We start from the raw sequence: 21,147 nt of genomic DNA, 5'->3' as shown, positions 1-21,147 counted from the left end.
TAAATGTTTTGGGAGACTCGCTGATCATTGGTGGAAACAACTGTGCATTGTGTTTTGTAGTTCCAGAACTCTAATTTCTCTTTTTACTACATTTTAACAACAAGTATGGTTGCAGTGGAGGATGCTGTCGAGTTTTTGGAGTAACAAAACCACATTAGGACTATTAATTTGATCGTCTGTGCATGGTTTTTGACCTTTTGTAATGCAGCTCTGGTTTCCCGTTACCTTCTCCTGAAAGTCTGTCATGTGGGGAAGAAACAAAAAATTGCTAATAGAAGTTTAATTTTTACTTATTAAACTGAAAGGGACAGACAAGCTTCTGTCACAGTGAAAAGAAAGAGACGGCAAAACCTAGAAGCTGATCACTAAAAGAGCAAGTCAAGAAGGTTAAATGATTAAAAACACCCTCCTCTTCACTGAGCAGGATTTAGCAGTCAGCAGCAGACTGCAGAGTCGCTCTGGCTCTCCTCCCTCTGGCCTTAAGTACTCCTGGTCTAATTGCAGACTACAGACATTTGCTCAGAAGGGAGGCTGAAGAGAAGAAAGCAAGACATGCAGGAACTACCCCTGAGCTCAACCAACCCAAAACAAAGAGACCATTGCAGAGCTGCTTTACACAGAGCTGCTTTACACAGTGCTCACTGTTTTCATGCAGCAGACTTTGTTCTTACATTATGTCCTCTATTTTTCTCATGTCTAACATTAGTTAAGCTAGCAACAAAAAAAGAAGCTAGGTGTGTTTAGGCTTTACTAGAAGAAAAGTGGCTTGAGAACAAATAAACACACTCATCTGTTCCTGTTGTTTCATAAATTACTCGAACATTAAAGTTTAAACACAGTGTGAGCCCTGTTAGCTGTGTTAGGATGCTCCTGTTGCTGGGTGGATGCTTCCATTAAAGACTAAAAGTAAACACAGAATCTAAATTTTCAGTTATGGGGAGTTCATCAAGACTCTTGTTTGCTTTGGGAAAGGAAAACTTCAGTCACTGGTTTGTTATTGCTTTCCCTGGAGGGGCTTTACAGTGATTGGTTTTGGGACTTTGGGGTTAGCTGATCCCGTGTATTACAAGCTAATGAAAGCTCTGATGCTCCTTGAAGGACGAGGTTTTTGTAAATGATTGTGGTTTAAGCCATTCAATACTTTAACTGTACTTATATTGTATGGTATACAGTATTATGGTATGCTGTAAATACTATATGGTAACTTTACAGAAATATGTGATTTTTTTTTTTTTTTGAACTTCTGTGCAAGATGTAACAACGCACTAACAGTAAGAGCTAAGTCTTCAGCTAAGAAAACCATATGTCGTTTATTTATTCATTAATCTGAGAGAACTGAAATGCAGTTTGTGAAGGGCAGGAGAAGATTTGTGCCTCAAGACACTGAAAGGGACATTTTAACGGTTTGTTTTACTCAAACTGAAAGCTCATTGCTGTGGTTTCCATTTGATCTCAACCATTCGGCCAAGAAATTGCTCAAGAAAGAAGAAACATCTATGGAATAGAAGTTGATTTATCACATTATACCTGGGCAGATTGTCCGTGGATATCTTGATGGTGTCGGATATGAGGACAGAATATCACCATAATATTGGTGGAGCTGCTAGTAAAAAGCATGCAGCTGGCTGCGGTACATAGGGTACCAAAGTCCTGGTACCCTAACTGCCTCTGATGTTACCTACTAACTGAAAACTCTGCTCTGATGTCCCATGTTTAACAAGGACACCAATAAAACAGCCTTTTTTTTTCCAGCTCTTTTTTTTTTTTTTTTTTTTTTTTTTTGTGGTCTAATAAGTTATGATTTTATCTAACACCGTTTCACTGGCTTTTTTTTACAACCTTGTAGCCTCAACCCCTGTGTGTGCATGTGCGCGTGCGTGTATTTGCCTGCTTTCCTAACTTCTTTTGTCTTTGTGTTTTCCAGATGTATCACTCTGACCATGGTGTAGACTTCCCTGACCTCTCCTTCCAAATCCCTGGCTGCCCTGCAGAGAGAGGCCCAGCAAACAGAGTGTGAATACAACTGCCAACACACCTCGTTTCAGCCTCCCCCCCTCACCCGTACAGGGCCTCGCTCAGCTGCTGCAGCTCCAGTCCCTCCCTCGCTCCTCATAGGCCATGGACAGCCCTCCTAAACTGTCTGGTGAGACGCTGATTGTGCACCACATTCCCCTGGTGCACTGTCAGGTGTCGAGTAGGCGGCAGGGTGGCTGCGGGAGCTCAATGAAGAGGACCAACCCTTTTAGCCCACCAGAGAACCTGGGCTTGAGTCGCACCACTTCCCTTCCGGAGAGAGACGTCCTCCAGAGAGAAGCTCTCCTCTACAGCAGCCTGATCCAGACCTCTAGTGGCTCCTGGTCCTCCCACAATGGAGGAAGAGAAAGAAAGGGTGGCGGGAGAGGCGGGAGAGGCGGCAGCACAGCCAGCGATGATTCATCATTTGCCTCGAGCAATTCGGAGGACCAGCTGATTACAGCGCACACATTACCCAGAGCCAAACCGAGGAACAGGAATCCATTCCGTCAAAATCCTTTTCTGCTGAATACCGAAGAGGACGAGGATGACGAAGGGGAAGAAGATGACGGTGACAACCTCAGTGGTTACCTTGAAGACTCTTCCTTTCACCTTCACAGTGACGCTCACTCTGCTCTCAGTGACGGTTTGACTTCCTTCCATTTGCACGACCTTGGTTTTGCTCCCCAGCCCTTCCTCCTTCACAGCTCAGTGGGAGGAAGTAGTGGGGAGTCCCTGAGAGGTGGCGCCTCGGATCTTTCAAACCACCTAGAAGACCTCGAAATTTTGGAACTTGCCAGTCAACGGCGCCATGGAAGCAGTGGCTCCAACATGTCGATGGACTGCGGAGATCAAGATTGGGGTGATGACGACGAAGAAGACGAAGATCATCCGATGAGGTGTGGGAGAAGCAGCAAGACAGGCTCCTACTCTTCCAGCTCTTCCACCCAGCACTGCTCCTGCTGTACTCTCTCCCAGAATTACCCTCGGCACTTCCCCGAGGCGTTCTCCGAGCCGTTCTTAGAGTGCCAGCAAGGCTACGGCAGCGACTCCTCCTGCAACAGCTCCGATGGTGTGCTCGTCAACTTCAGTGCCATCTACAACAAGATGAACAACAGCGTCCCAGAGAAGCCACCAGTGTCCGGTCCCACCAACCTCAACAGCTCCACCGACCACTCCTGCACCTCATCTGCTTCCGATCTACCAGGAAACCGAGACTCAACTGGAGGGGCTTTCTATTTGGACCTTCACACTTCTCCAACCGAACCTCCCCTATCTCAACAACTTGGAAACACATTCCCTCTCATCCGTGAACCACGCCTGTCCTCTTCCTCCACCTGTTCCTGCTCAGTGGAGCACCAGGGGGCTCTTGACCTCGATGCCAACTGCAACTCCTACCACCCTCCTCACGCAGGGTCCTCTGGCGACCTCGCTTCTTGTCTCCAGAGTCAGGCACGACTGGTCGTCGCCACCCAGAACTACTACAAACTGGTCACGTGCGACCTTTCGTCGCAGTCGTCCCCGAGTCCCGCGGGCTCCTCGGTTCACAGTTGCTCAGACGAACACAGCAAAGGCAGCCCCACCCCGACTCAGCCGAGTGAGTACTTCCTCTTCAGGCAGCAAGCTTACGAGGAAGGAGTGGAGGAAGAGGATGAAGAGGGAGAGACATCTAGGGTGAGTGGAGAATCCGGCCTCTGTAGTTTCAACAGTTCCTAATCCATTTCAGGATACACTGCATGCAAAGGTCCACACGAGAGTGGAAATGCAGTCCACTAGAAGTGCGACCAAAGGGTCAAAGTTCATCAGCTATTTTGTGATGTAAAATTGTAACACTGACAAAACTAAAATGTCACATTGGGTTCCATTTGATATAATATGATTATAATCGAATATGATCAGTGACAGTTTTGTTTTCCTATTTATTATGTGTAAAGGTAAATACACTGATTTACTGAATAACTGCAGCACTTAACTGTGAATAAGGATTTATGATGATAAAGAATCTATAATCCAAGTCGAATGTAAAAGATCTAGTCTTTGATTTATCCTCCACTGAATCTGTGTCTGATGTTTTTAGTTAAGTAAAGGTCAGTTTAATTACGTTACACAAACAAGTGATTATGGTGTAATGTTTATTAATTGTCTCTCCCCTCCAACTGGTTGTGGCAGATAGCTGCACCTTCTCAGTCTTGTTCTGCTGGAGGTTTCTTCCTGTTAAAGGGAAGTTTTTCCTTCCCACTGTCGCCAAAGTGCTTGTTCATAGGGGGTCGTCTGATTGTTGGGGTTGTAAAGGCTTTGAACTTATAATATGAAGCACTTCGCGGTGACTGTTGTTGTTATTTATGTAGCTAAAACTAAATTGGTCAGTGAAGCAAGACCAAATCAACAACAGAGACAGAAATTACATCTGACTCAACAGAAAAGGCAAAATGGGGAGAAGAAACATAAAGAGCTCCTAAACTGTAAATTAAAATGAAACAGTGAAACCTTTAAATAGCAGTAACACTGGTATTAGTCTGGCACTGGCTCGTTTTAGACACTAGCCACCGTCTGCAGTTATCTGCTCATGTCTGAGGATTATTTTAGCACTTATGTAGACTGAAGGGTATTAATATCAGTCTGTAACAGTGCCACTGCCACTGTGTCAAAGCAAATCTGGATTCGTCAGTTTAAGCCTTTGGTTTGGTTTTAATTTGACCTCTTAACCACAGCTAGTAATGTGTTTTATTTTATAATCTCTTGGAAAAAGTTTAACTTTCAGTCTTTTCTTTTCATATTCCTCGTTATTCAGCAGGATGATGATGATGATAATGACAATGATGAGGATGAGGAGAAGAGGAAGAATCAGCAGGGAGCTAAAGCTGGTCCTGTGATTGAAGGCCAGGTGTATGTCAACATTTCTCCTCCTCTGTCTGGTCGGGGCGTTATTGGAGCGTCTGCAGGAAGCCGTCCACGTTCTCGCAGCTACGATCGCAACCTGGACAAGTCTCCGTCTCCACGGCTCGGCTCGCTGGAGCGGATGCTGAGCTGCCCCGTCCGGCTCAGCGAGGGCGCTGCCGCGACCCCACCTCCTCCTCCGAGGGTCACCTCCTTCGCAGAGATAGCTAGAAGCAAACGAAGAAATGGAGGAGCGGGTGGATCGCCCTCGGTGAAGGCTGTTTCAGACGCCGTCTCCTCTCACTCGCACTCCTCAGTGGACTTTTCTCCGATCCTGGAGCAGCGTGTCGAGGCTGACAGTCAGGCCCTGTCGCCTGTGCCCTTTACCAGATGTTACAGTCAAGGCAGCATAGAGCGACACCTGGAAGGGGGGAGAGAAACCCGGGCCAAGGCAGAAGGTACACCACCTCTTACACTGCACAACAACAGTGTAAACCTCATTTATTCCTTCATTTAGGTTGCAAAGGGACAGAGGAGCTTAAACTGACAGTTTTTACACTTAGAGAATTTCCCATCTACATATCCGCCTCGAGCACATTAGCATTCATTTGTTCTCCTTCTGTCTACCTAATGAATGGAAGATACATAGTTTCCTTTGAACTAGGGCTGCTCAATTAATCGAATTTTAATCACGATTACGATCTGGGCTTTCAACGATCATTAAAAATGACTGAGCCGATTATTAGCCCCTCCTTCATTTATCCGCGACACCTTAAAGGCCGGTTCGTGAAAATATTGTCGGGCATAAACCGGTCCGTGGCGCAAAAAAGGGTGGAGACCGCTGATTAAGAGGACCCGAGGGAAGCGTGGAAAGCTAAGCAGAAATTATTTGGAGAGGAGAGTGACTGCCGTTGGTTGAAAAGAGTTTAAAAAAAAAAAAAAACTTCAGTGGTGTTGCACACTATTTTATATTATTTTTTAAAGTCATTGAAGCCGGTCAGAGCAGCACGCTCCGTTTTGTGTAACTATTTTTAAATCCCTGTAGAACCGGAACCGTGTAAGCTAGCGCAATAATTTGTTTTGCATGTGAAACCGGAGGAGTTGTACTTACATCTGATGCCATCAGCTTGTCCTCGGTCACGGTTTCCTTCCACATAAAGCTTTGCAAAAATTGCATAAAAAGCGCTTGCAGGAACAAAAACATAATGTTCCAGAAACACGCTTCGCCGATCCGATCAGCTGTTCGTAACACTTCCCACAGTGAAACAGACGTCGGCGCGAACTATCACATGTCGGCCATTTCCTCCCCGAAACCGGAAGTGACGTCATTTTCGCGGAAATGTAGTTTTTTACTTGTAGGCCTTAAAAGCCTATACTGGTCATGTTTGACTTTTCTGAATAGTTTCTGGGATGCTTAGAACTCGAATTGCACTGCTGGAAATAGTTTATTTTGATGCACCTTCTGTTTTCTTTGCAAATTTGCATCATAGGATTGTTTTTTTGTTTTTCCTGCAGTATATAAAAATTGGTGTATCTCCAAAATAAAACTATGAAGACACTCAAAATAAATTTCCTGTTGTTGTAAACTATTTTTTGCAACTTTTTTGTATGTAAAGTTTTGAGGGATAAACCTCTTAAATTTCTCCAAGTAGAAATGTATGTGTTTAAAAAAAAAAAAAAAAAAAAAAAAAAAAAAACGATTTTCAATTTTTTTGTAGTTTATTGCACTTTTTTGCAATTAATGTAGTTACTATGGACTTAATGCAGACATATTATTAAAATATGGGCTATAACAGTTGTATAGCAACTTGAAATGCTCCCACAAATGGCACTACAGCATGTAAAAAAATAATATAAGCTCTGGTGGACTTGGTTCTATGGTAGGTCTTAAAGGGTTAAATAAATATCGTCAAATAATCGAGATCTCAATTTCAGTGAAAATAATCGTGATTATCATTTTTGCCATAATCGAGCAGCCCTACTTTGAACTAATCTGGGCTCTGCAAACTCCAGTGGAAAGTATTTGGTTTGATAAAAGCTGATGTCACGCAATAATGACATATAAACGCAACATGTTTGGGAAGTTCCCCCTGCACCCTGAGCCAATAGCAGCATCACGAAGGTATGAATCATGTGATCAAGCCCTGACTGTGAGTTCGTTATAAGGGAAAGAAAGAAAGTTGTTTTAAAAATCAGAAACAGTTAAAACCTTTCATTCAATTGTAAATATGCTGACATTTTTACATACTTTATAGACTTACTTTAAACAGCAGATCATCAAATGTGAACAAATGTTGAGGTAATATCCCTCAGGTGTGGACAGGCATTTTGTTCGGCCGTGTTTTTTCACTTTTTTTGGGGGGAGGGGGTGTGTGTGTGTGTGTGTGTGCGTGTGTGCGTGTGTGCGTGTGTGCGTGTGTGTGTGTGCGTGCGTGCATGTTCAGACATCTTTGTGAGGACAGAAAATTGGCATCTTACTATACTTGTGGAGAAGCAACAGTCACTTATGGGGTTTAAAGGCATTTTTGAGGCTTAAAGGTGTTGTCAGGGTTGTTATTAGGTTATGGTTAGGTTTAGGGTTATTGAGATTCTGAGGTGTGTGTGTGTGTGTGTGTGTGTGTGTGTGTGTGTGTGCGTGCGCGCGCGCGCGCGCGCTGCTTTAGATGGAATGAAGGGTTGAAGTGGGCCAAGCGTGCTCAGAATAACAAACAGGTGAGAGAGGAGAGATAGATGCAGTGAAACACCCGCCCCCCACAGAGCTCTGCATCAGCTTGCTGAGCTGTGTGTGTGTGGCTTGTATATTTGCATATCCGTGCATGTTTGTGCCATCCTTCCTAAAACAAGTGCTCGTAGATAGAAACCTCTGTGTCATCGCTCTCAATCAATTCTATTTCTGAAACTTCTAATGAAGTTTGTGTTTGAATGTGATGCCTTTCAGCTCCCTTTCATTTGGCTTAACAGATCAGTTATTCTCAGAAACCTCAACACAAACCTCCATCTGTAGCACTGGATTATTTTCCAGAATTGAGAGATGTGAGGAATCTGACGGAGGAGTTTCTACTGGTGTCAAGTGTTTTTTGGCTTGTTGAACTTGAAATGGTACCCACATCACCTTCTCAGCCAACCTTAGTCACTTATGACTAAGATGTCACTGTACTCCTGCACAATCCTGTTTTGCCTTTGTTTGTGCCTGAAAACAGATCAATTTTGCTTAATTTGGATGTATTTAGCACAGTATGCTGGTTGTTACAAGTACACGTGGAGTTTTAGGCGTAATTCTTGCAGACTAAATCAGGAATTAAAAAAAAAAAGATGGATTTGGAATCAATGAAAGCACTCTGTACTGTACAATTAGGTGGACAGAAATCATTTGAAGTTGAAACATCTGCATCTGTGAATGAAAATAAAGGAGAGTAAAGCCGTTAACATATCGCATTATGGAAAAGTTTTCAGCCAACCCTCATTCCTGTATATTTTGCAGGGATAAAAAGAAACGGGTGCAGATATAAGATGCATGGAAATACAGCATCAAGACAAAAATAGAGTTTGTACAATTCTAACAAGCTTGAAAGTCAATATTTGGTATGACCACGTTTATTCTCTCTCGGGCAAGTTCAGGAGTAGCTCTCCAAGCTTCTTGAAGGACATTCGGAGCTCTTCTTTGGATGTCGGCTGTTTTTTGCTCTGCTCTCTGTCGTGACACGGCTTCAGTAATGTTGACGTCCGGTCCCAGTGTTCTGTTTTGTGGTTTTCTCTCCAGGTATGCTTTGACCTGCCCTTTGGGTCCGTACAACCTGTTGCCACTGGTTTTCAGTCCAGTTCTTACCTCAGCCTTTTCTTCCAGTTTGCCTTCCTTAAGAACGGCTTCTTGACAGCCATCCTTTCACTGAGACCATTTCTGAGGAGGCTTCAGTGAACAGTAGATGGATCGACGCTCAAGGGCCAGATGCATCTCTCAGGTCCTGTTTCAGGTTTTTGCTGGATTTATTTCCTATTTCTTGAGGACATGATTTTCAGATGCTGTTCGTCTGCTGCGGATAGTTTCTTGTAAGCCTGCCACTTCTTCTTTTTTTGTCCTCTTCTTGTCCAGTTTCTTCAGATTGTGTAAAGACACGCCACACGCCAGTTTCTCAGAGCTAATAACTTTTTGGGAATCAGCTTGTTGGTGCAAAAATACTTCAGACTGTGTTAACTTTTCAATTTTTTTAGATTGAACTGAGAAATGTGGTCAAATGATGTGTGTTTGCAACAGGCTGTTAGTAACAAAGTGCTTAAAGGTTTTTCTTCTTTCAGCTCCTCCTTTTAGGGATCGCCACAACAGCTCATCCTACACCTAACGTCCTCTGCTGTCACACCAGCCCTCTGCAATAAAGTGACTAAATATACAATTACAACACTGGTTCAGGCTCGAATGATTCATAGATGAGCATTAAGTAGCTTAACAAACAAAAAATCTAAAGAGAAACTAACTGAAAATTAGAGAAATAGAAGTGGAATGTCCAAAGAAAACTACCTGCAGAAAACCCAGAGAGCTAATGCTCATTTTTAAAAGATCACGAGTGTCCTTGGAAGCAAAAAAAGTAAAATGAGGGATGGGCCAAGACTTTTGTACAGTACTGTACACTAAATGGATAGACTGTGCATTAGATAACTGTCTGTACTTGGTAATTTAATGTTAAAATAAAGATTATTGTCAAAGAGTAGCACAAATACAGTGTTGGACTGAGGTGGATGGATGGATTTAAGTAAAATCAGAAAGTTTTCAGCCACTAACTCTGACTCGTTAGGGTTTCAGGTACTTTTAAACTGTGCAAGATAACTTATTTCTATGAATTAAGTCACTAACCCATCAGTTTCTGTACATATAAGAACAGTGACCGTCGTCAGCTCAGTCTCAGCTGCTCGCTGTTTGTCTGCTTAGGTAAATACACAAACACATGCTTGGGATTCCTGTGGAATAAGACCAAGGAGGGTAAAGAGCACTGGGAGAGTGATATCCCAGGAAGCCCCAGCTGTCGCCTTTTATAGTTGTAGACCGGCTGGCGTACGGAGAGAAATCAGCCTCAAATGTGTCACAGATGTGTGTGATTTGTGGGTATTCACAAATATGTGCTCTGATCTACACACGTTTGAAGACGCGTTACAAAAACATATTTGGAAACCTTCAGTGATCAGTACCTGTAGTAATGATGCACAAACGTTTGAGGTTTGATTGTTAAATGATGAGCTTCCGTTTGTGCATGCGCAGTTTTGAGGCACTTTTCACACAGATTCACAAATGTATGCTGCATTCAAGTGCTAGTGGAAAACTGGGTCATCCGAACATCATTTGAGGAACATAAAAAAATCTTTTTAATTTGGACTTGTATGATCTTTTAATAATTACAAACAGACTTCTGCCTTCGGCTGAGTGTTTAACAAGGTTTCTTGGAATTAAAGAGAAATGCTCTCTGGGTTTCGTCCTGCTCTGCTGCGCCATAATACATGAAAACATACGGCGTGCTACAACCAGCCTGTGGGCCGCACTTCAACTACATTTTTACATTAGAGCATTCAACACCGGAAGATCATCTAACAGCTGATTTTTCTGTTACGTTACAGCTAAATCACAATAATGAATATTGTCTTTACTTGAGGGTATAATTAAAATAGTCCTTGTAGACTTTTATGCACAAAACGGAAAGGTTGTATTTCTTTCCTTCTACCTGCAGGAACAACCTAGAACACGTCACCTCACCAGATTTACTGAGTATAGATGAAAGTAGTGATTGAAACAGACTGTATTTCACGTCTTTAAGCCCTTCAGCTGGGAAGTGAAACCGAGGATTTATTGATAATTTAGAAGGCGAGGGGAAATTTGGTAAAGGATCATCCCAAAGAATAGAGGCACGTTCCTCCCTTAGTTTGTAACGTTGTGTCTATAAAGGCCGTGATAATTTAAGGCTGTAATGAAAGGCTGTGCAGAATCTCAGCACATATATTATTCATTAGACTTCACTTCAGTCAGCTGTGTTGTTTCACCGCAGTACAGTACAGGCTTCAGTAAAAGCCTCTGGGAGACAGCTTGCTCACTAATGATGCTAACATAAAGCAGAGAGCTGCAAAGGAAAAGCTTCGGCTGTCTAATGGATTCATCTGTGAAACAGGAGAAGAGCTGAAGAGAAAAACAGGCAGAGAGGAAGAAGAATGAAGTTGGGAGAGGCCAGTTAGCGAGAAAAGAAATGAGTCCAATTAGAAGGATGACAGAGCAGATCCAGAGTCGGAGAATGAGGGCTTCTCTTCTCCATCCCAGTGGGAGCTGAGTCCTGCTGGGTGTGTATTCCTCTCACTCCGCCCTCCCTTCCCCCCGCTTTCCACAGCAGCTTGTTGTCGCCCTCTGTGGCTGAGAAACAGCTACTGCACTCGGGTCAGGTGGCACTGGTGGGCCGGCCGTTGGGCGACAAACAGCTTGCGCAACCCCGCTGACGTCACACGTCACTGTCTGTCACCCAGTGCGCTGGATCTAGGAGCACACACACAAACACACACACTGCAGACAAAGGCTTCTCCTCGCTGCTGTGTCTCCTGACTTTCCCAGGTTTAGTCTGCATGTGTGTGTTTGTCTTTGTGTGTCTGTGTGAGTGAGTGAGTGTGTGTGGGCATGTGGGCCTGTGAATAGCAGTGTGGTTCTCTGTGATAAGAGCGGTTGAGGTTTATGACCGGGCAGTTTTCTGCTGTGTGTTGTGGTTTCACTTCTAACCTTTCTGTTTGTGCAGTCTTGAGCTGCGATGACCTGCAGGTTCATGAGTTTCTACGCCGGCCTGTACTGATTTTATTTCATTTCTTTATTTATTTGTTTGAGTATCTGAGCTGTGAATATGTGTGGTGTTTGAGTCTTTATAAATGTATTGACTTTTAGCTTTAGCCTGTTGATTGGACAGTGTGAGGAATTTGGAGGAGTCTGTGATAATCCTATTTTATTTCCTAAATTATTAACCGAGAAATCAAATAATCAGCAAAAGGGAATCCACAGTGGAAATAAATATTTGCAACACACATTTGTACTGAGGTCAGCTTGTCTCAGCTTTCAGAGAAGAGGTCAAAGAGAATATAAATGGGAGTAAAAGATGCATTTGTGACATCTTGGTAAACACATTAAACACTTGGCTATGCAGCTGCAGCACTGACAGCTCATTATTGCAAATGCTTCACTTGTGGACGGGGTTAGGGTTCTGTTTCTGCATTTCAAATATGTCCCCTGAACGTCTCACATGCAGGGAGTTGACAGAGCTGCTGCTAGTTGTGATAATCTAAGAAGAAGAGCTTTTCGTCTGCCCCGAGGAAAGACAGTAGGCACAAAAACATGAAAAGCATTCCATCAAAATACCTCAAACTTGGCACCGCATTTACTCAACAATACAGCCGACAAATATGAAGCAGGCTGGATTAACGGTGAAGCGCGCACACCCACAGACACACATAGTGACACTCCTGGATATATTCAGTACATTAACAGTCCTCAGTTGCAGTTTTGAGTCAGGACTTTTTATATCTTTGTTTGTTGTTGCTGTCAGAGCAGGTTTGTACTGTTAAACTTGTGGCAAAGTAGAACTAAGCAGTTTGTGTTTGGGCTCTTCTAGGTGGTCTCTCCAGTTCTGCAGACAGCCGCTCAGCAGTGGTCCGCTACAGCAAGGACCAGCGGCCCACGACCCTTCCCATCCAGCCCTTTACCTTCCACCACCAGTTTGCAGCTAAAGCCCCCCAGCCCAAGCCCCTGGCGCCCCTGCTCACAGGCTACATCTCTAGCATGCAGGCCCGCTCCAGCTTGGGCTCAGGCTCTGGGTCTGGAGGTCCAGTCGGGGAGGACGGCGACGACGCAGCTGAGAAAGTCCACAGCTTCCAGGGTTCTCTCATCACAACGGCTCCTCCTCCTGGATCGGTTAGGCCCTCGCCTCTTGGGAGTTACTCCCCGGTCCGACTCCAGGGAGCACCCAGCTCCGGGACCTGCTCCACCTGCACCCCCAGCCCTAAGCCAACGCACAGCCTCTCCTGCCCCCTTTCAGCCGGCCTCGGCCCCCTGCAGACCCCGCCCACAATAAAACAGGCGGGGGCATCAGCGCCGTTACCCCCTACTCCTCCTCCTTCATCACTGGGGCTGAAGAGAGGGGCGGTGCCACCAATGCTGCCAGCAGTGCAGGGACACTGTTTCCGCCGTGGAGGGCTGCCTGGCTTACCAGCGCTTCACAGTGACACTCTGAGCCCACTGGGCTGCCTCGACTCTGCAAAGCACGAGGAGGGCAACAAAGGGCACGCAGCCAGGACACATAATGGTACGCCCATAAATAAATCTCACGTTTCCGTTAAAAACTATTCATTAAATCCCTGATGAGAAAATGCTGTTTTAAAATAGGTGAACAGTTTTTTTTCACTGTTCACACTTTGCTTTCACTTTGACTGAGGCCATCTTCCCCTCGTCGTCTCTCATGCCTTTACATTTTCCTTCTTTTAACTGTCAGCCCTTTGCTACAGAATCGCTCAGCAGGTTTTGTCCTGATGCGGTTGGTTTATAAAATCTGCATTGAATTAAAGTTCTGTTGACTTACTGTCAAAAAGAAGCTCCTGTAGATTCTTACTGTTCTCTTTTTCTCTTTCTTCTCTCCCTTCATGCATGACCTTAAACGTTTTCCTGTCCTCCCTTCACCTTTTCCACACGCCCATCTTCATCTGCTTTGTTCCTGCGTATCATTTCCATCTGTCTCATCAACAAACCCTAATCCGACCCCTTTATCGCAACCCTAACACCTCCCGTCCCACAACAGCGCACCACCTCTCGCCTCAGGCTCTCAAATGGAGGGAGTACCGCCGTCGAAACCCTCTGGGAGTGGAGAGGGTGTCGGGGTGCCATGCTTCTGCTGGATTGGGGCCGCGACCTGCCAGACGCAACGTTTTTGATTTCCCTTCGGTCCCCTCTGGCCACAAGCTGGGACGACTCAACGGTGCTCAAAAATCTCTTGGCACTGTTGAGACCTGCAAGAATATCAAATATTTAAACAATAGACTCAGATATTTTAAGTACTGGCAGTATTAGTAGGCTCATATAAGTGTGCTCCTTACCTCAATGCCTCTAATAGTGACTTGGTGTGTGTCTCAGCAGTGGGCCAATCAGCTAAGCTGCAGCAGAGCTACAGCGACTTCCTGTCCGACTACTTTTCCCTGACAGAGAAGCCGCCTGAGGAGTTCTGCCTCTCCCCGGACGCCTCCACCTCCTCCTCTTTGTGCTCGTCCTCGCAGTCTCACATCTCTGTTGACCTGACGCAGAAGAGAGGTGGGGGTTCTGTGTGTGTGTGCATGCCTATGTGTGTGTATTCCTATCTTTGTGGGGACCAAAACCCCAGTCCCCACAAATTTGAAGGAATTTTTGACTCCAAATGTGGTTTTAATGTTTAATTAGGTTATGGTTAGGTTTAGGGTTACTGCTTACCGTTCTCCACACACACCAACAAGCGGGTCTTTATTCTAAGAAAGTGTGATGGTGTTGTTGTTGTGCCTCTGGGCTCACAGGCTGCAGGGATCTCCCAACATTTATAAATATTACTGTCTGTGAACGATACAGAATTAATCGATTTGTTAGGAGAGTTCACACTAAATTCAAGCTCCCTTAAGTCTTTCATACAAAAGTGCACTGTTCTCCTTTTTTGCTTTTCCTTGTCTGGTAACTGAATACGAGTGTGATTCAGGGATCTGACTGTTTTTCACACTAACAAAAGCTGCTGCTGGTCTAAGCGTTAATTAGTTACACTTAAAGAAGAGCTTAAAACCTCCAGAAACGGTGTACAAGCCAAAATACAAACACGAAACATCAGATTTCACCTCATGCACTACCTGTATTTGTATAGCACTTTACTAGTCCCTAAGGACCCCAAAGCACTTTACACATCCAGTCACACACTGGTGATGGCAGCTACATTGTAGCCACCCTGGGGCGCACTGACAGAGGCGAGGCTGCCGGACACTGGCGCCACCGGGCCCTCTGACCACCACCAGTAGGCAACGGGTGAAGTGTCTTGCCCAAGGACACAACGACCGAGACCGTCCAAGCCGGGGCTCAAACCGGCAACCTTCCGATTACAAGGCGAACTCCCAACTCTTGAGCCACGATCGCCCTTTGCTTTTCTACAACACAACTCTTAGATAGTTATAAGGAGCAACATGTTTGCATTAACTTTGATTAAACACAAAGTACAATTTTCATGGATCTTTAAATACAAGGAAAAAATCCCATAAAAGTCCATTAGAAGGTAATTCAGACATTATTTGGCTCTTCAGTTAAAAAAGGCATCACTGTTCCTGTTTAGATGCTCAACTTTAGTCCTTCCTAATATGTAAAAGCAGGATGACACCTTCATTTTATTTTTTTTTTACTGACAACCTGTGAGCTGTAAAATCAAATCACCCTAAATGAAGTGGATCTCACAGAGTTATCCGAGGCCACAGCAGTGAGAGAGGAGATCATCCTCCTACCAGATAATGCAGGTTTACACAGCTGTAGAGAGCAGCGACATGAGTGCTGAGCAGACTGATTAAGCCCTTTCACCTTACTTTCATAAAAATCAATTTCACAGATGAACCAGGACACAAAGATTTGCTTTACCTTCAAAGTGAAGCTAAAAAGCTTTTTGCTCAGTAGGAGCTGAATTGCACTCTTTGTCAGCGTTTTGTGACTCATATCTTTCAACGTTTGTCTTGTTTTCAGACTGATGTGAGTCAAATCCCTAGAAGACAACTTTACTGCTGTAGCAAATCTAACAGTGCAGATTTGGAGCTCAGACTCATTATTATATTGGTACCTCACCTTCCTGCAGGGGTTTTGTAAAATAGCACACAGATGACTGCCATGTGACTGTTGCCACAGTAACACAGAAATAAAAAGATGGACTTACAGACGCTTTGCTCGGTTTGTCTCGTCAGCTCTGGTGAAAGCCGTGAACACTGCAGTGGATCTGATCGTGGCTCACTTCGGCACCAGCAGAGACCCCGATGTTAAGGTAAGCCTGGGGTTCACAGGTGAGGCAGCCACACGCGATGGCACGAACTGCTCATTTGTGAATATGAACTCACACGCTGGTTCTACTGGCTGATCAAAGTTATACGTATAGAATTTGCACAAACACATCACAACTGCAATGAAGCGCAAAAGAACCAAAATGTGTGTTTTGTGGTGAATTACACCAGCTTCACCATCAGATGGTGCCACCTGACTGCTTGGTGAGAGTGAGCAAGCTGTTTGTGTACTTGTAGCAAATGTTATGTAATATTTATTTGTATTTTTATTCTGTATTTGTATATGGGACAAATACAGAATAAACACACGCTGCATCTAAAGCAGCGCTTGGTTCAGTAGCTTTAGATTCAGTGTCAGGGGGACAGAGCGTTCTGTCAGACTGTCACCCACGGTCGGGTAATCTTGTCTCAGAGCATCAATGACACAAACATCTATCGTTTATTGTTACAGTGGTAATATTATAATATAATTTCTGGCAAATACATGTGAGTTTATCAGTTGGTGAGGTGGACCACAGTGTCACGGTCCGGGGTCGGTGACCCAGTGTTTCTGTTCTGTGTTTCTTGCTGTCCAGTTTGTGATTCCTAGTTTTTAGGTTTTGGTTCCTGTGCCCCTCATGTTTGGTGTATGTTTAGTTCTGTCCTTGTGTTTATTATGTTCCCCAGTCAGTCATTTCTCATGTCACTCACTCCATGTTCCCTCTGTTCAGTATCAAGTCCGTGTCTCTGTACCTGTCGTGTGCTTCCTGTTTTATTTTGACAGTCCCTGTTCTGTCCCCATGTTTTCTCTGTACCTTTCCTGGTCCCACGTCTCATGTCTAGTCTCCCTGTCTCTATGTTCCCGCTATAACATGTCAGTTTTGTCGTAGCGTTAAGCTCGTATCTCTGGGTCTGTGACTGTACTTCTCTACAACCCGCCAGGCAAAGCTCGGGAACAGCTGGGTGAGTCCCAACGTGGGTCACCTCATCCTGAAGTATCTGTGTCCGGCTCTACGTGACGTGCTGCAGGACGGTCTGAAGGCCTACGTGCTGGACCTGATCATTGGACAGCGCCGCTGTCAGCCCTGGAGCCTCGTGGAGGCGTCCACACAGCTGGGTGAGAGAGCTGGGGTGGAGGGGACATACCGATACTTAACAATTAAAGTTGATTTTGCGGGAAGTTGGCATTAGTATTGATCCACCGCAGTGACTCGCTCACTGTAATGCTGACCCTGCGCTGACAAAGGCCTGACTAATTCTAAGAGGTGATGAAGCAGTGACATGTTGAACTAAACTGCAAGATTTTCACCATCAGTGTCGGAGCAGACAACTATGGTGCAGAAGGATGAAGTGAAGTAATAGAGTAGAATGGCACCTTTCAAAATAAAACTACAAAGTGCTTCACAAGACTAGAAAGGAAACAACAAGCAGTAAAACATTTAGAAAGATAAATGAAACATTAGAAGATTAAAAATCATGAACAAATAAAATATGAACTGCAAAGCAGATAAATAAAAACAAATATGATAAAAAATAAAAATGACTAATAGGAGGCATAGATTGTGTTTGTAACAAAACGAAACTTTGACCTTTGGCAGCGCTGACATGAGCAGGATTCAGGTGACTGCAGAGCAGCAGGGCACAAAGAAATGAGCTCCTTACCTCCATGTCAAACTTCACCTTCTAACCAGGGTCCCAAAATGCTTACTCGTTGTACTTTCCTCTCTATTTGGGGTGCATTCACAAACAGCTACATTCATTCTTTTGCAGATGTTGTTTAAGCTTAACATGTGTTTTCTGAAACGTGTGTCCTTTCAGGCCCGTCCACACGTGTTCTCCACAGCCTGCTCTCAAAGGTGAGCCAGTACTCGGAGCTCACGAGCCACAGCATGAGACTGAATGCTTTCATCTTCGGCCTGCTCAAGTGAGTCGTTTCATTTACTGCTGTTTTCATTCTCAGTTTACACTCTGAGCCTCGAGCTCACTCTGATTCGCTCTGACACGACAACAGCTTCTGTGTTTTTGGGTCTTAGTGACTGCAAAATAGTGACGTTTCTACTTTAGGTTTATTCTCGAGGTCATCATGGTGTGCTGAAGTGCATTGCATTTAAAAGCGTTACTGTTTATGTCCGATAACAGAGGTGATGGATGAAAGTCTCAGTCAGTTAAGAAAAACACAATCTGTGAATTCTTGAAGTCAAACAGATTAGAAACTATTGAAAACTCGTTCTGAGTATTTTAAACCCCACGTTGTTTGCATTCATGACTTCTTGTTCCATTTCTTTCTGGTACATTCCTGCATATCTTGGCACATTAGTGCCCCCTGTTGGTCAGTGCTTTGGTGTATTTGTGGCTATGTGTGTAACCTACAGTGAAATGTAATCAGATTTTTTTTGAATGAAAAAAGTAATCATGTTGTGAGCTGTTATTTGTCTCTCGTAACCTTTTTGTTCTAAGTTTTGATTACCCGCTCTCTGAGGACATGTTTATAAGCTGAAGTGTATTCATGTGTGTTTTGAACTGGTGTTATTCCTTAAAGACGGCCTAATATTTGCCTAATCAGCACTAAATTATTATTCTTGAGGTACGTAAAGTAACGTTGAATACTTCACACTTCAGTTTACCTAATGCTGGCCTTCATCGTCAGGGGCAACCTCCCAGATTTCCTCTAATAGGCTTTGAACAGGTTTGAACAGTGGGTGGGCGGGGCTTCTGGGATATATGAACTGTGTGTTGGACATGAAAGTACAAAGGCAAGAGTTGAGTTCAAAGCTGGCCGTGTGAAGGCGGAAATGGACCAAAATGCAGACTCACAAAGGCAAGAATAAACTCAGAAGGCAGCTTCATTGCTGAACACCAGAAATACAAAAACGAACTAAACTGGGAATACGCATGAAACTAAACAGGTGGGAAGGCAGAACACTCGGCAGGGAACGAGACAGATCACGACGCTGGACAGACAGAAACAGAAGGCTTAAGTACACCAAGACTGTCAAAATAAAACAGGAAACACTAAGACGCAGACTAACTCCCAACATGACACGGGAACTGGGAGGAAAGCACACTTAGGGAAACAAAATGGATTCTGTAGATAACAGGAGGAGATAACGAGGGGGACGCAGAAACAGTTAACGGAGACGAGACAGAGCGAGAGGAGAGACATGACGGCCTGGGAAAAATAGATGGGGGGGAGCGTGGAACGACACAAGGAGGGGAACATGGGAACAGAAGAGGGAAACAAGACACAAGGGCTCACACAAACACACAAAAACAAAGACACACACAGAGGGACGCGGTAAACTAATTCTAATACAAAAGACACCAAAACACAAGAAAACTCAAAACACTGGTCAAAAGGACCCAGAACCATGACACTGAGCGTCTAAATCACTCGGGAGCTAAAGAATGACTTCCATACACTGACCCCATTATCATCAGTAGCAGAGAATAACAAAGAGCATGACGGGTCCCCTTTAAAACCATGTCAGAGCTGATTAAAAGACTCAGTTTTGGGTGTGATGACTGTTTAAATGTCTTCTGCAGGAGACTTTTACTCTGCTGCAGGTTTTAAATAAGTGACTGTTTGTCTGTTTTAGTCTGAAATCTTTGGAATTCTGGTTCAATCACCTCTACACGCATGAAGGTAAGACCATAGTGACTGAAACGACGGATTTCTTCTTGTGCATCTTGTTGTGACGCCTCCTTACCTCTCTTATCTTTTATTCAGATATTATTGCCGCATACTACAGCCCTTGGGGTTTCCTTCCCCTGTCACAGGGGCCGTGTCAGCCCCTCTTTGAGGAGCTCCTCCTCCTGCTGCAGCCTCTCTCACTGCTCCCCTTTGACCTGGACCTGCTGTTTGAACCACATCTCCTCCAAAAGGGACAAGAGCAGCTTCGTCGCAAAGAGCAGCTCTGCTCTGCAGGCCAGAGCGTCGACCAGTCGAAGTGCTCCACCTTCCAGCTCATGAGGGGGTGGAGCAACACTGTCAGTGAAATGGTCAAAGACTCAAGCGCAGAGGTGAAGAAAGAGAAGGCGGGGCTCAGGCGAGAGGGAACATGGCCAAGGATGGAGGGAGTTGGATCGAGAAGAGAGGCAGCAGCGGGGAAATCGATGCTGAGGAAAGAGAGCGTTACAGCTCAGAGCATGACAGCTGGGCCTGATTGCAGAGGGACAGTGAAGGAAGTAGGGTTTGCACATTTATGGAAGGAGAGGGGGGTCCAAGGGCAGAGGGTGAAAGGTGTAGGACAGGAGAGCCATGGAGAATATGAAGATAAAAAGAAGAAGGACAAGAGGAAGGAAAAAGACAGATTTCCTGCAGATGAAGGGCGTCAGCGGCAAGACAGGCAGGCCGGCTGGTGGTACCAGCTCATGCAGTCCTCCCAGGTCTACATCGACCAATCCACAGAGGGGACAAAGTTTGTTAAGACCGAGAAGAGGAAGAAGTCATCGGAGAGACGACAGGGCCAAATCCCACCCACAAGAGAGGGAGTGGTGGAGGGAGCGGAGGCCTCTCAGGAAGGTGAGGGCAGGAAGAGCAGCAGCAGTAGCTTGAGCGGGGACTCATCTGGATCCAGGGGGCGGCCTTCGTGGATGGGTAGCCCCCCAGAGTCTGTCCTCAACCAGGAGAATCACACCAACCCTCTGGAGGTCACGGTGACTGGGAGCCACGGCGGAGCCCAGGATGAGAGCCCCTCACAGGGACAGAGTCTGCGCTGGAGCAGGCTCTTTGGCTCTAGTGTCGGTTCTCCCTCGAAAGCAGAAGGAGGTGAACAGAAGCCAAAAACCCAAAAGACCAGGTGAGAAAATGTTCATGACTGAAACCACCAAAATATCATTTGTATATCTTAATCTGAAACGAACAGAACGATCACCTTCTTCCTGAGGAACATTTTCCAGTTCTTTACAAATTTAGTGGGTTTATATATATTTTTGCTTCACTGGATGCCGTTGATGTCGTGCCGCAAATGACGAAAGACTGACCTGGACTAACATCGGCCTTTTGTTTTCACGTTGTTTGTGTTTCTTAGACCTCCATCTGGCTGGCTCGGCTTGGATCGGTCTGTTCTCGACCTTGTAGCTTTGACCATTGGAGCAGGCCCCGGAAAAAAGGCGGAGCTTCCTGCCACACCAACTCGCACCCAAAGTACAGCTCCACCAGCGTCGACGTACCCAGCTGAGGCCAAACTACAGTCCAGCTGGTAGGAACCGCCTGCAGTGTTATCGTAGTGTTACTTG

At 45.0% G+C, this 21,147-nt stretch overlaps 1 protein-coding gene across 6 annotated transcripts in view; it reads left to right on the top strand.

The window, feature by feature from the left end:
- Positions 1-21,147, top strand: part of rusc2 (RUN and SH3 domain containing 2) — a 44,116-nt gene that overhangs the window by 19,295 nt on the left and 3,674 nt on the right. For 2 of the 6 annotated variants that reach the window (XM_085476417.1, XM_085476419.1), the window contains 11 exons: positions 1,925-3,687; positions 4,805-5,348; positions 12,510-13,199; positions 13,689-13,865; positions 14,021-14,194; positions 15,838-15,914; positions 16,852-17,026; positions 17,728-17,833; positions 19,506-19,552; positions 19,637-20,708; positions 20,940-21,110. In XM_085476417.1, the coding sequence (XP_085332543.1) occupies positions 2,119-3,687; positions 4,805-5,348; positions 12,510-13,199; positions 13,689-13,865; positions 14,021-14,194; positions 15,838-15,914; positions 16,852-17,026; positions 17,728-17,833; positions 19,506-19,552; positions 19,637-20,708; positions 20,940-21,110 (4,802 nt within the window). In that variant the 5' untranslated portion in view covers positions 1,925-2,118. The remainder of the gene's footprint in view (positions 1-1,924; positions 3,688-4,804; positions 5,349-12,509; positions 13,200-13,688; positions 13,866-14,020; positions 14,195-15,837; positions 15,915-16,851; positions 17,027-17,727; positions 17,834-19,505; positions 19,553-19,636; positions 20,709-20,939; positions 21,111-21,147) is intronic. The other 4 variants (XM_085476421.1, XM_085476420.1, XM_085476423.1 and 1 more) reach the window with 4 other exon arrangements.

This window comes from Copadichromis virginalis, linkage group LG12 (assembly GCF_057382275.1).
Source record: "Copadichromis virginalis isolate Kocher_CV1m ecotype Utaka linkage group LG12, C_Virginalis_male_GT1.1, whole genome shotgun sequence".
Classification (NCBI taxonomy): domain Eukaryota; kingdom Metazoa; phylum Chordata; class Actinopteri; order Cichliformes; family Cichlidae; genus Copadichromis; species Copadichromis virginalis.
The sequence above is the reverse complement of the archived record's forward strand: the minus strand, read 5'-3'. Positions and strand labels throughout refer to the sequence as shown.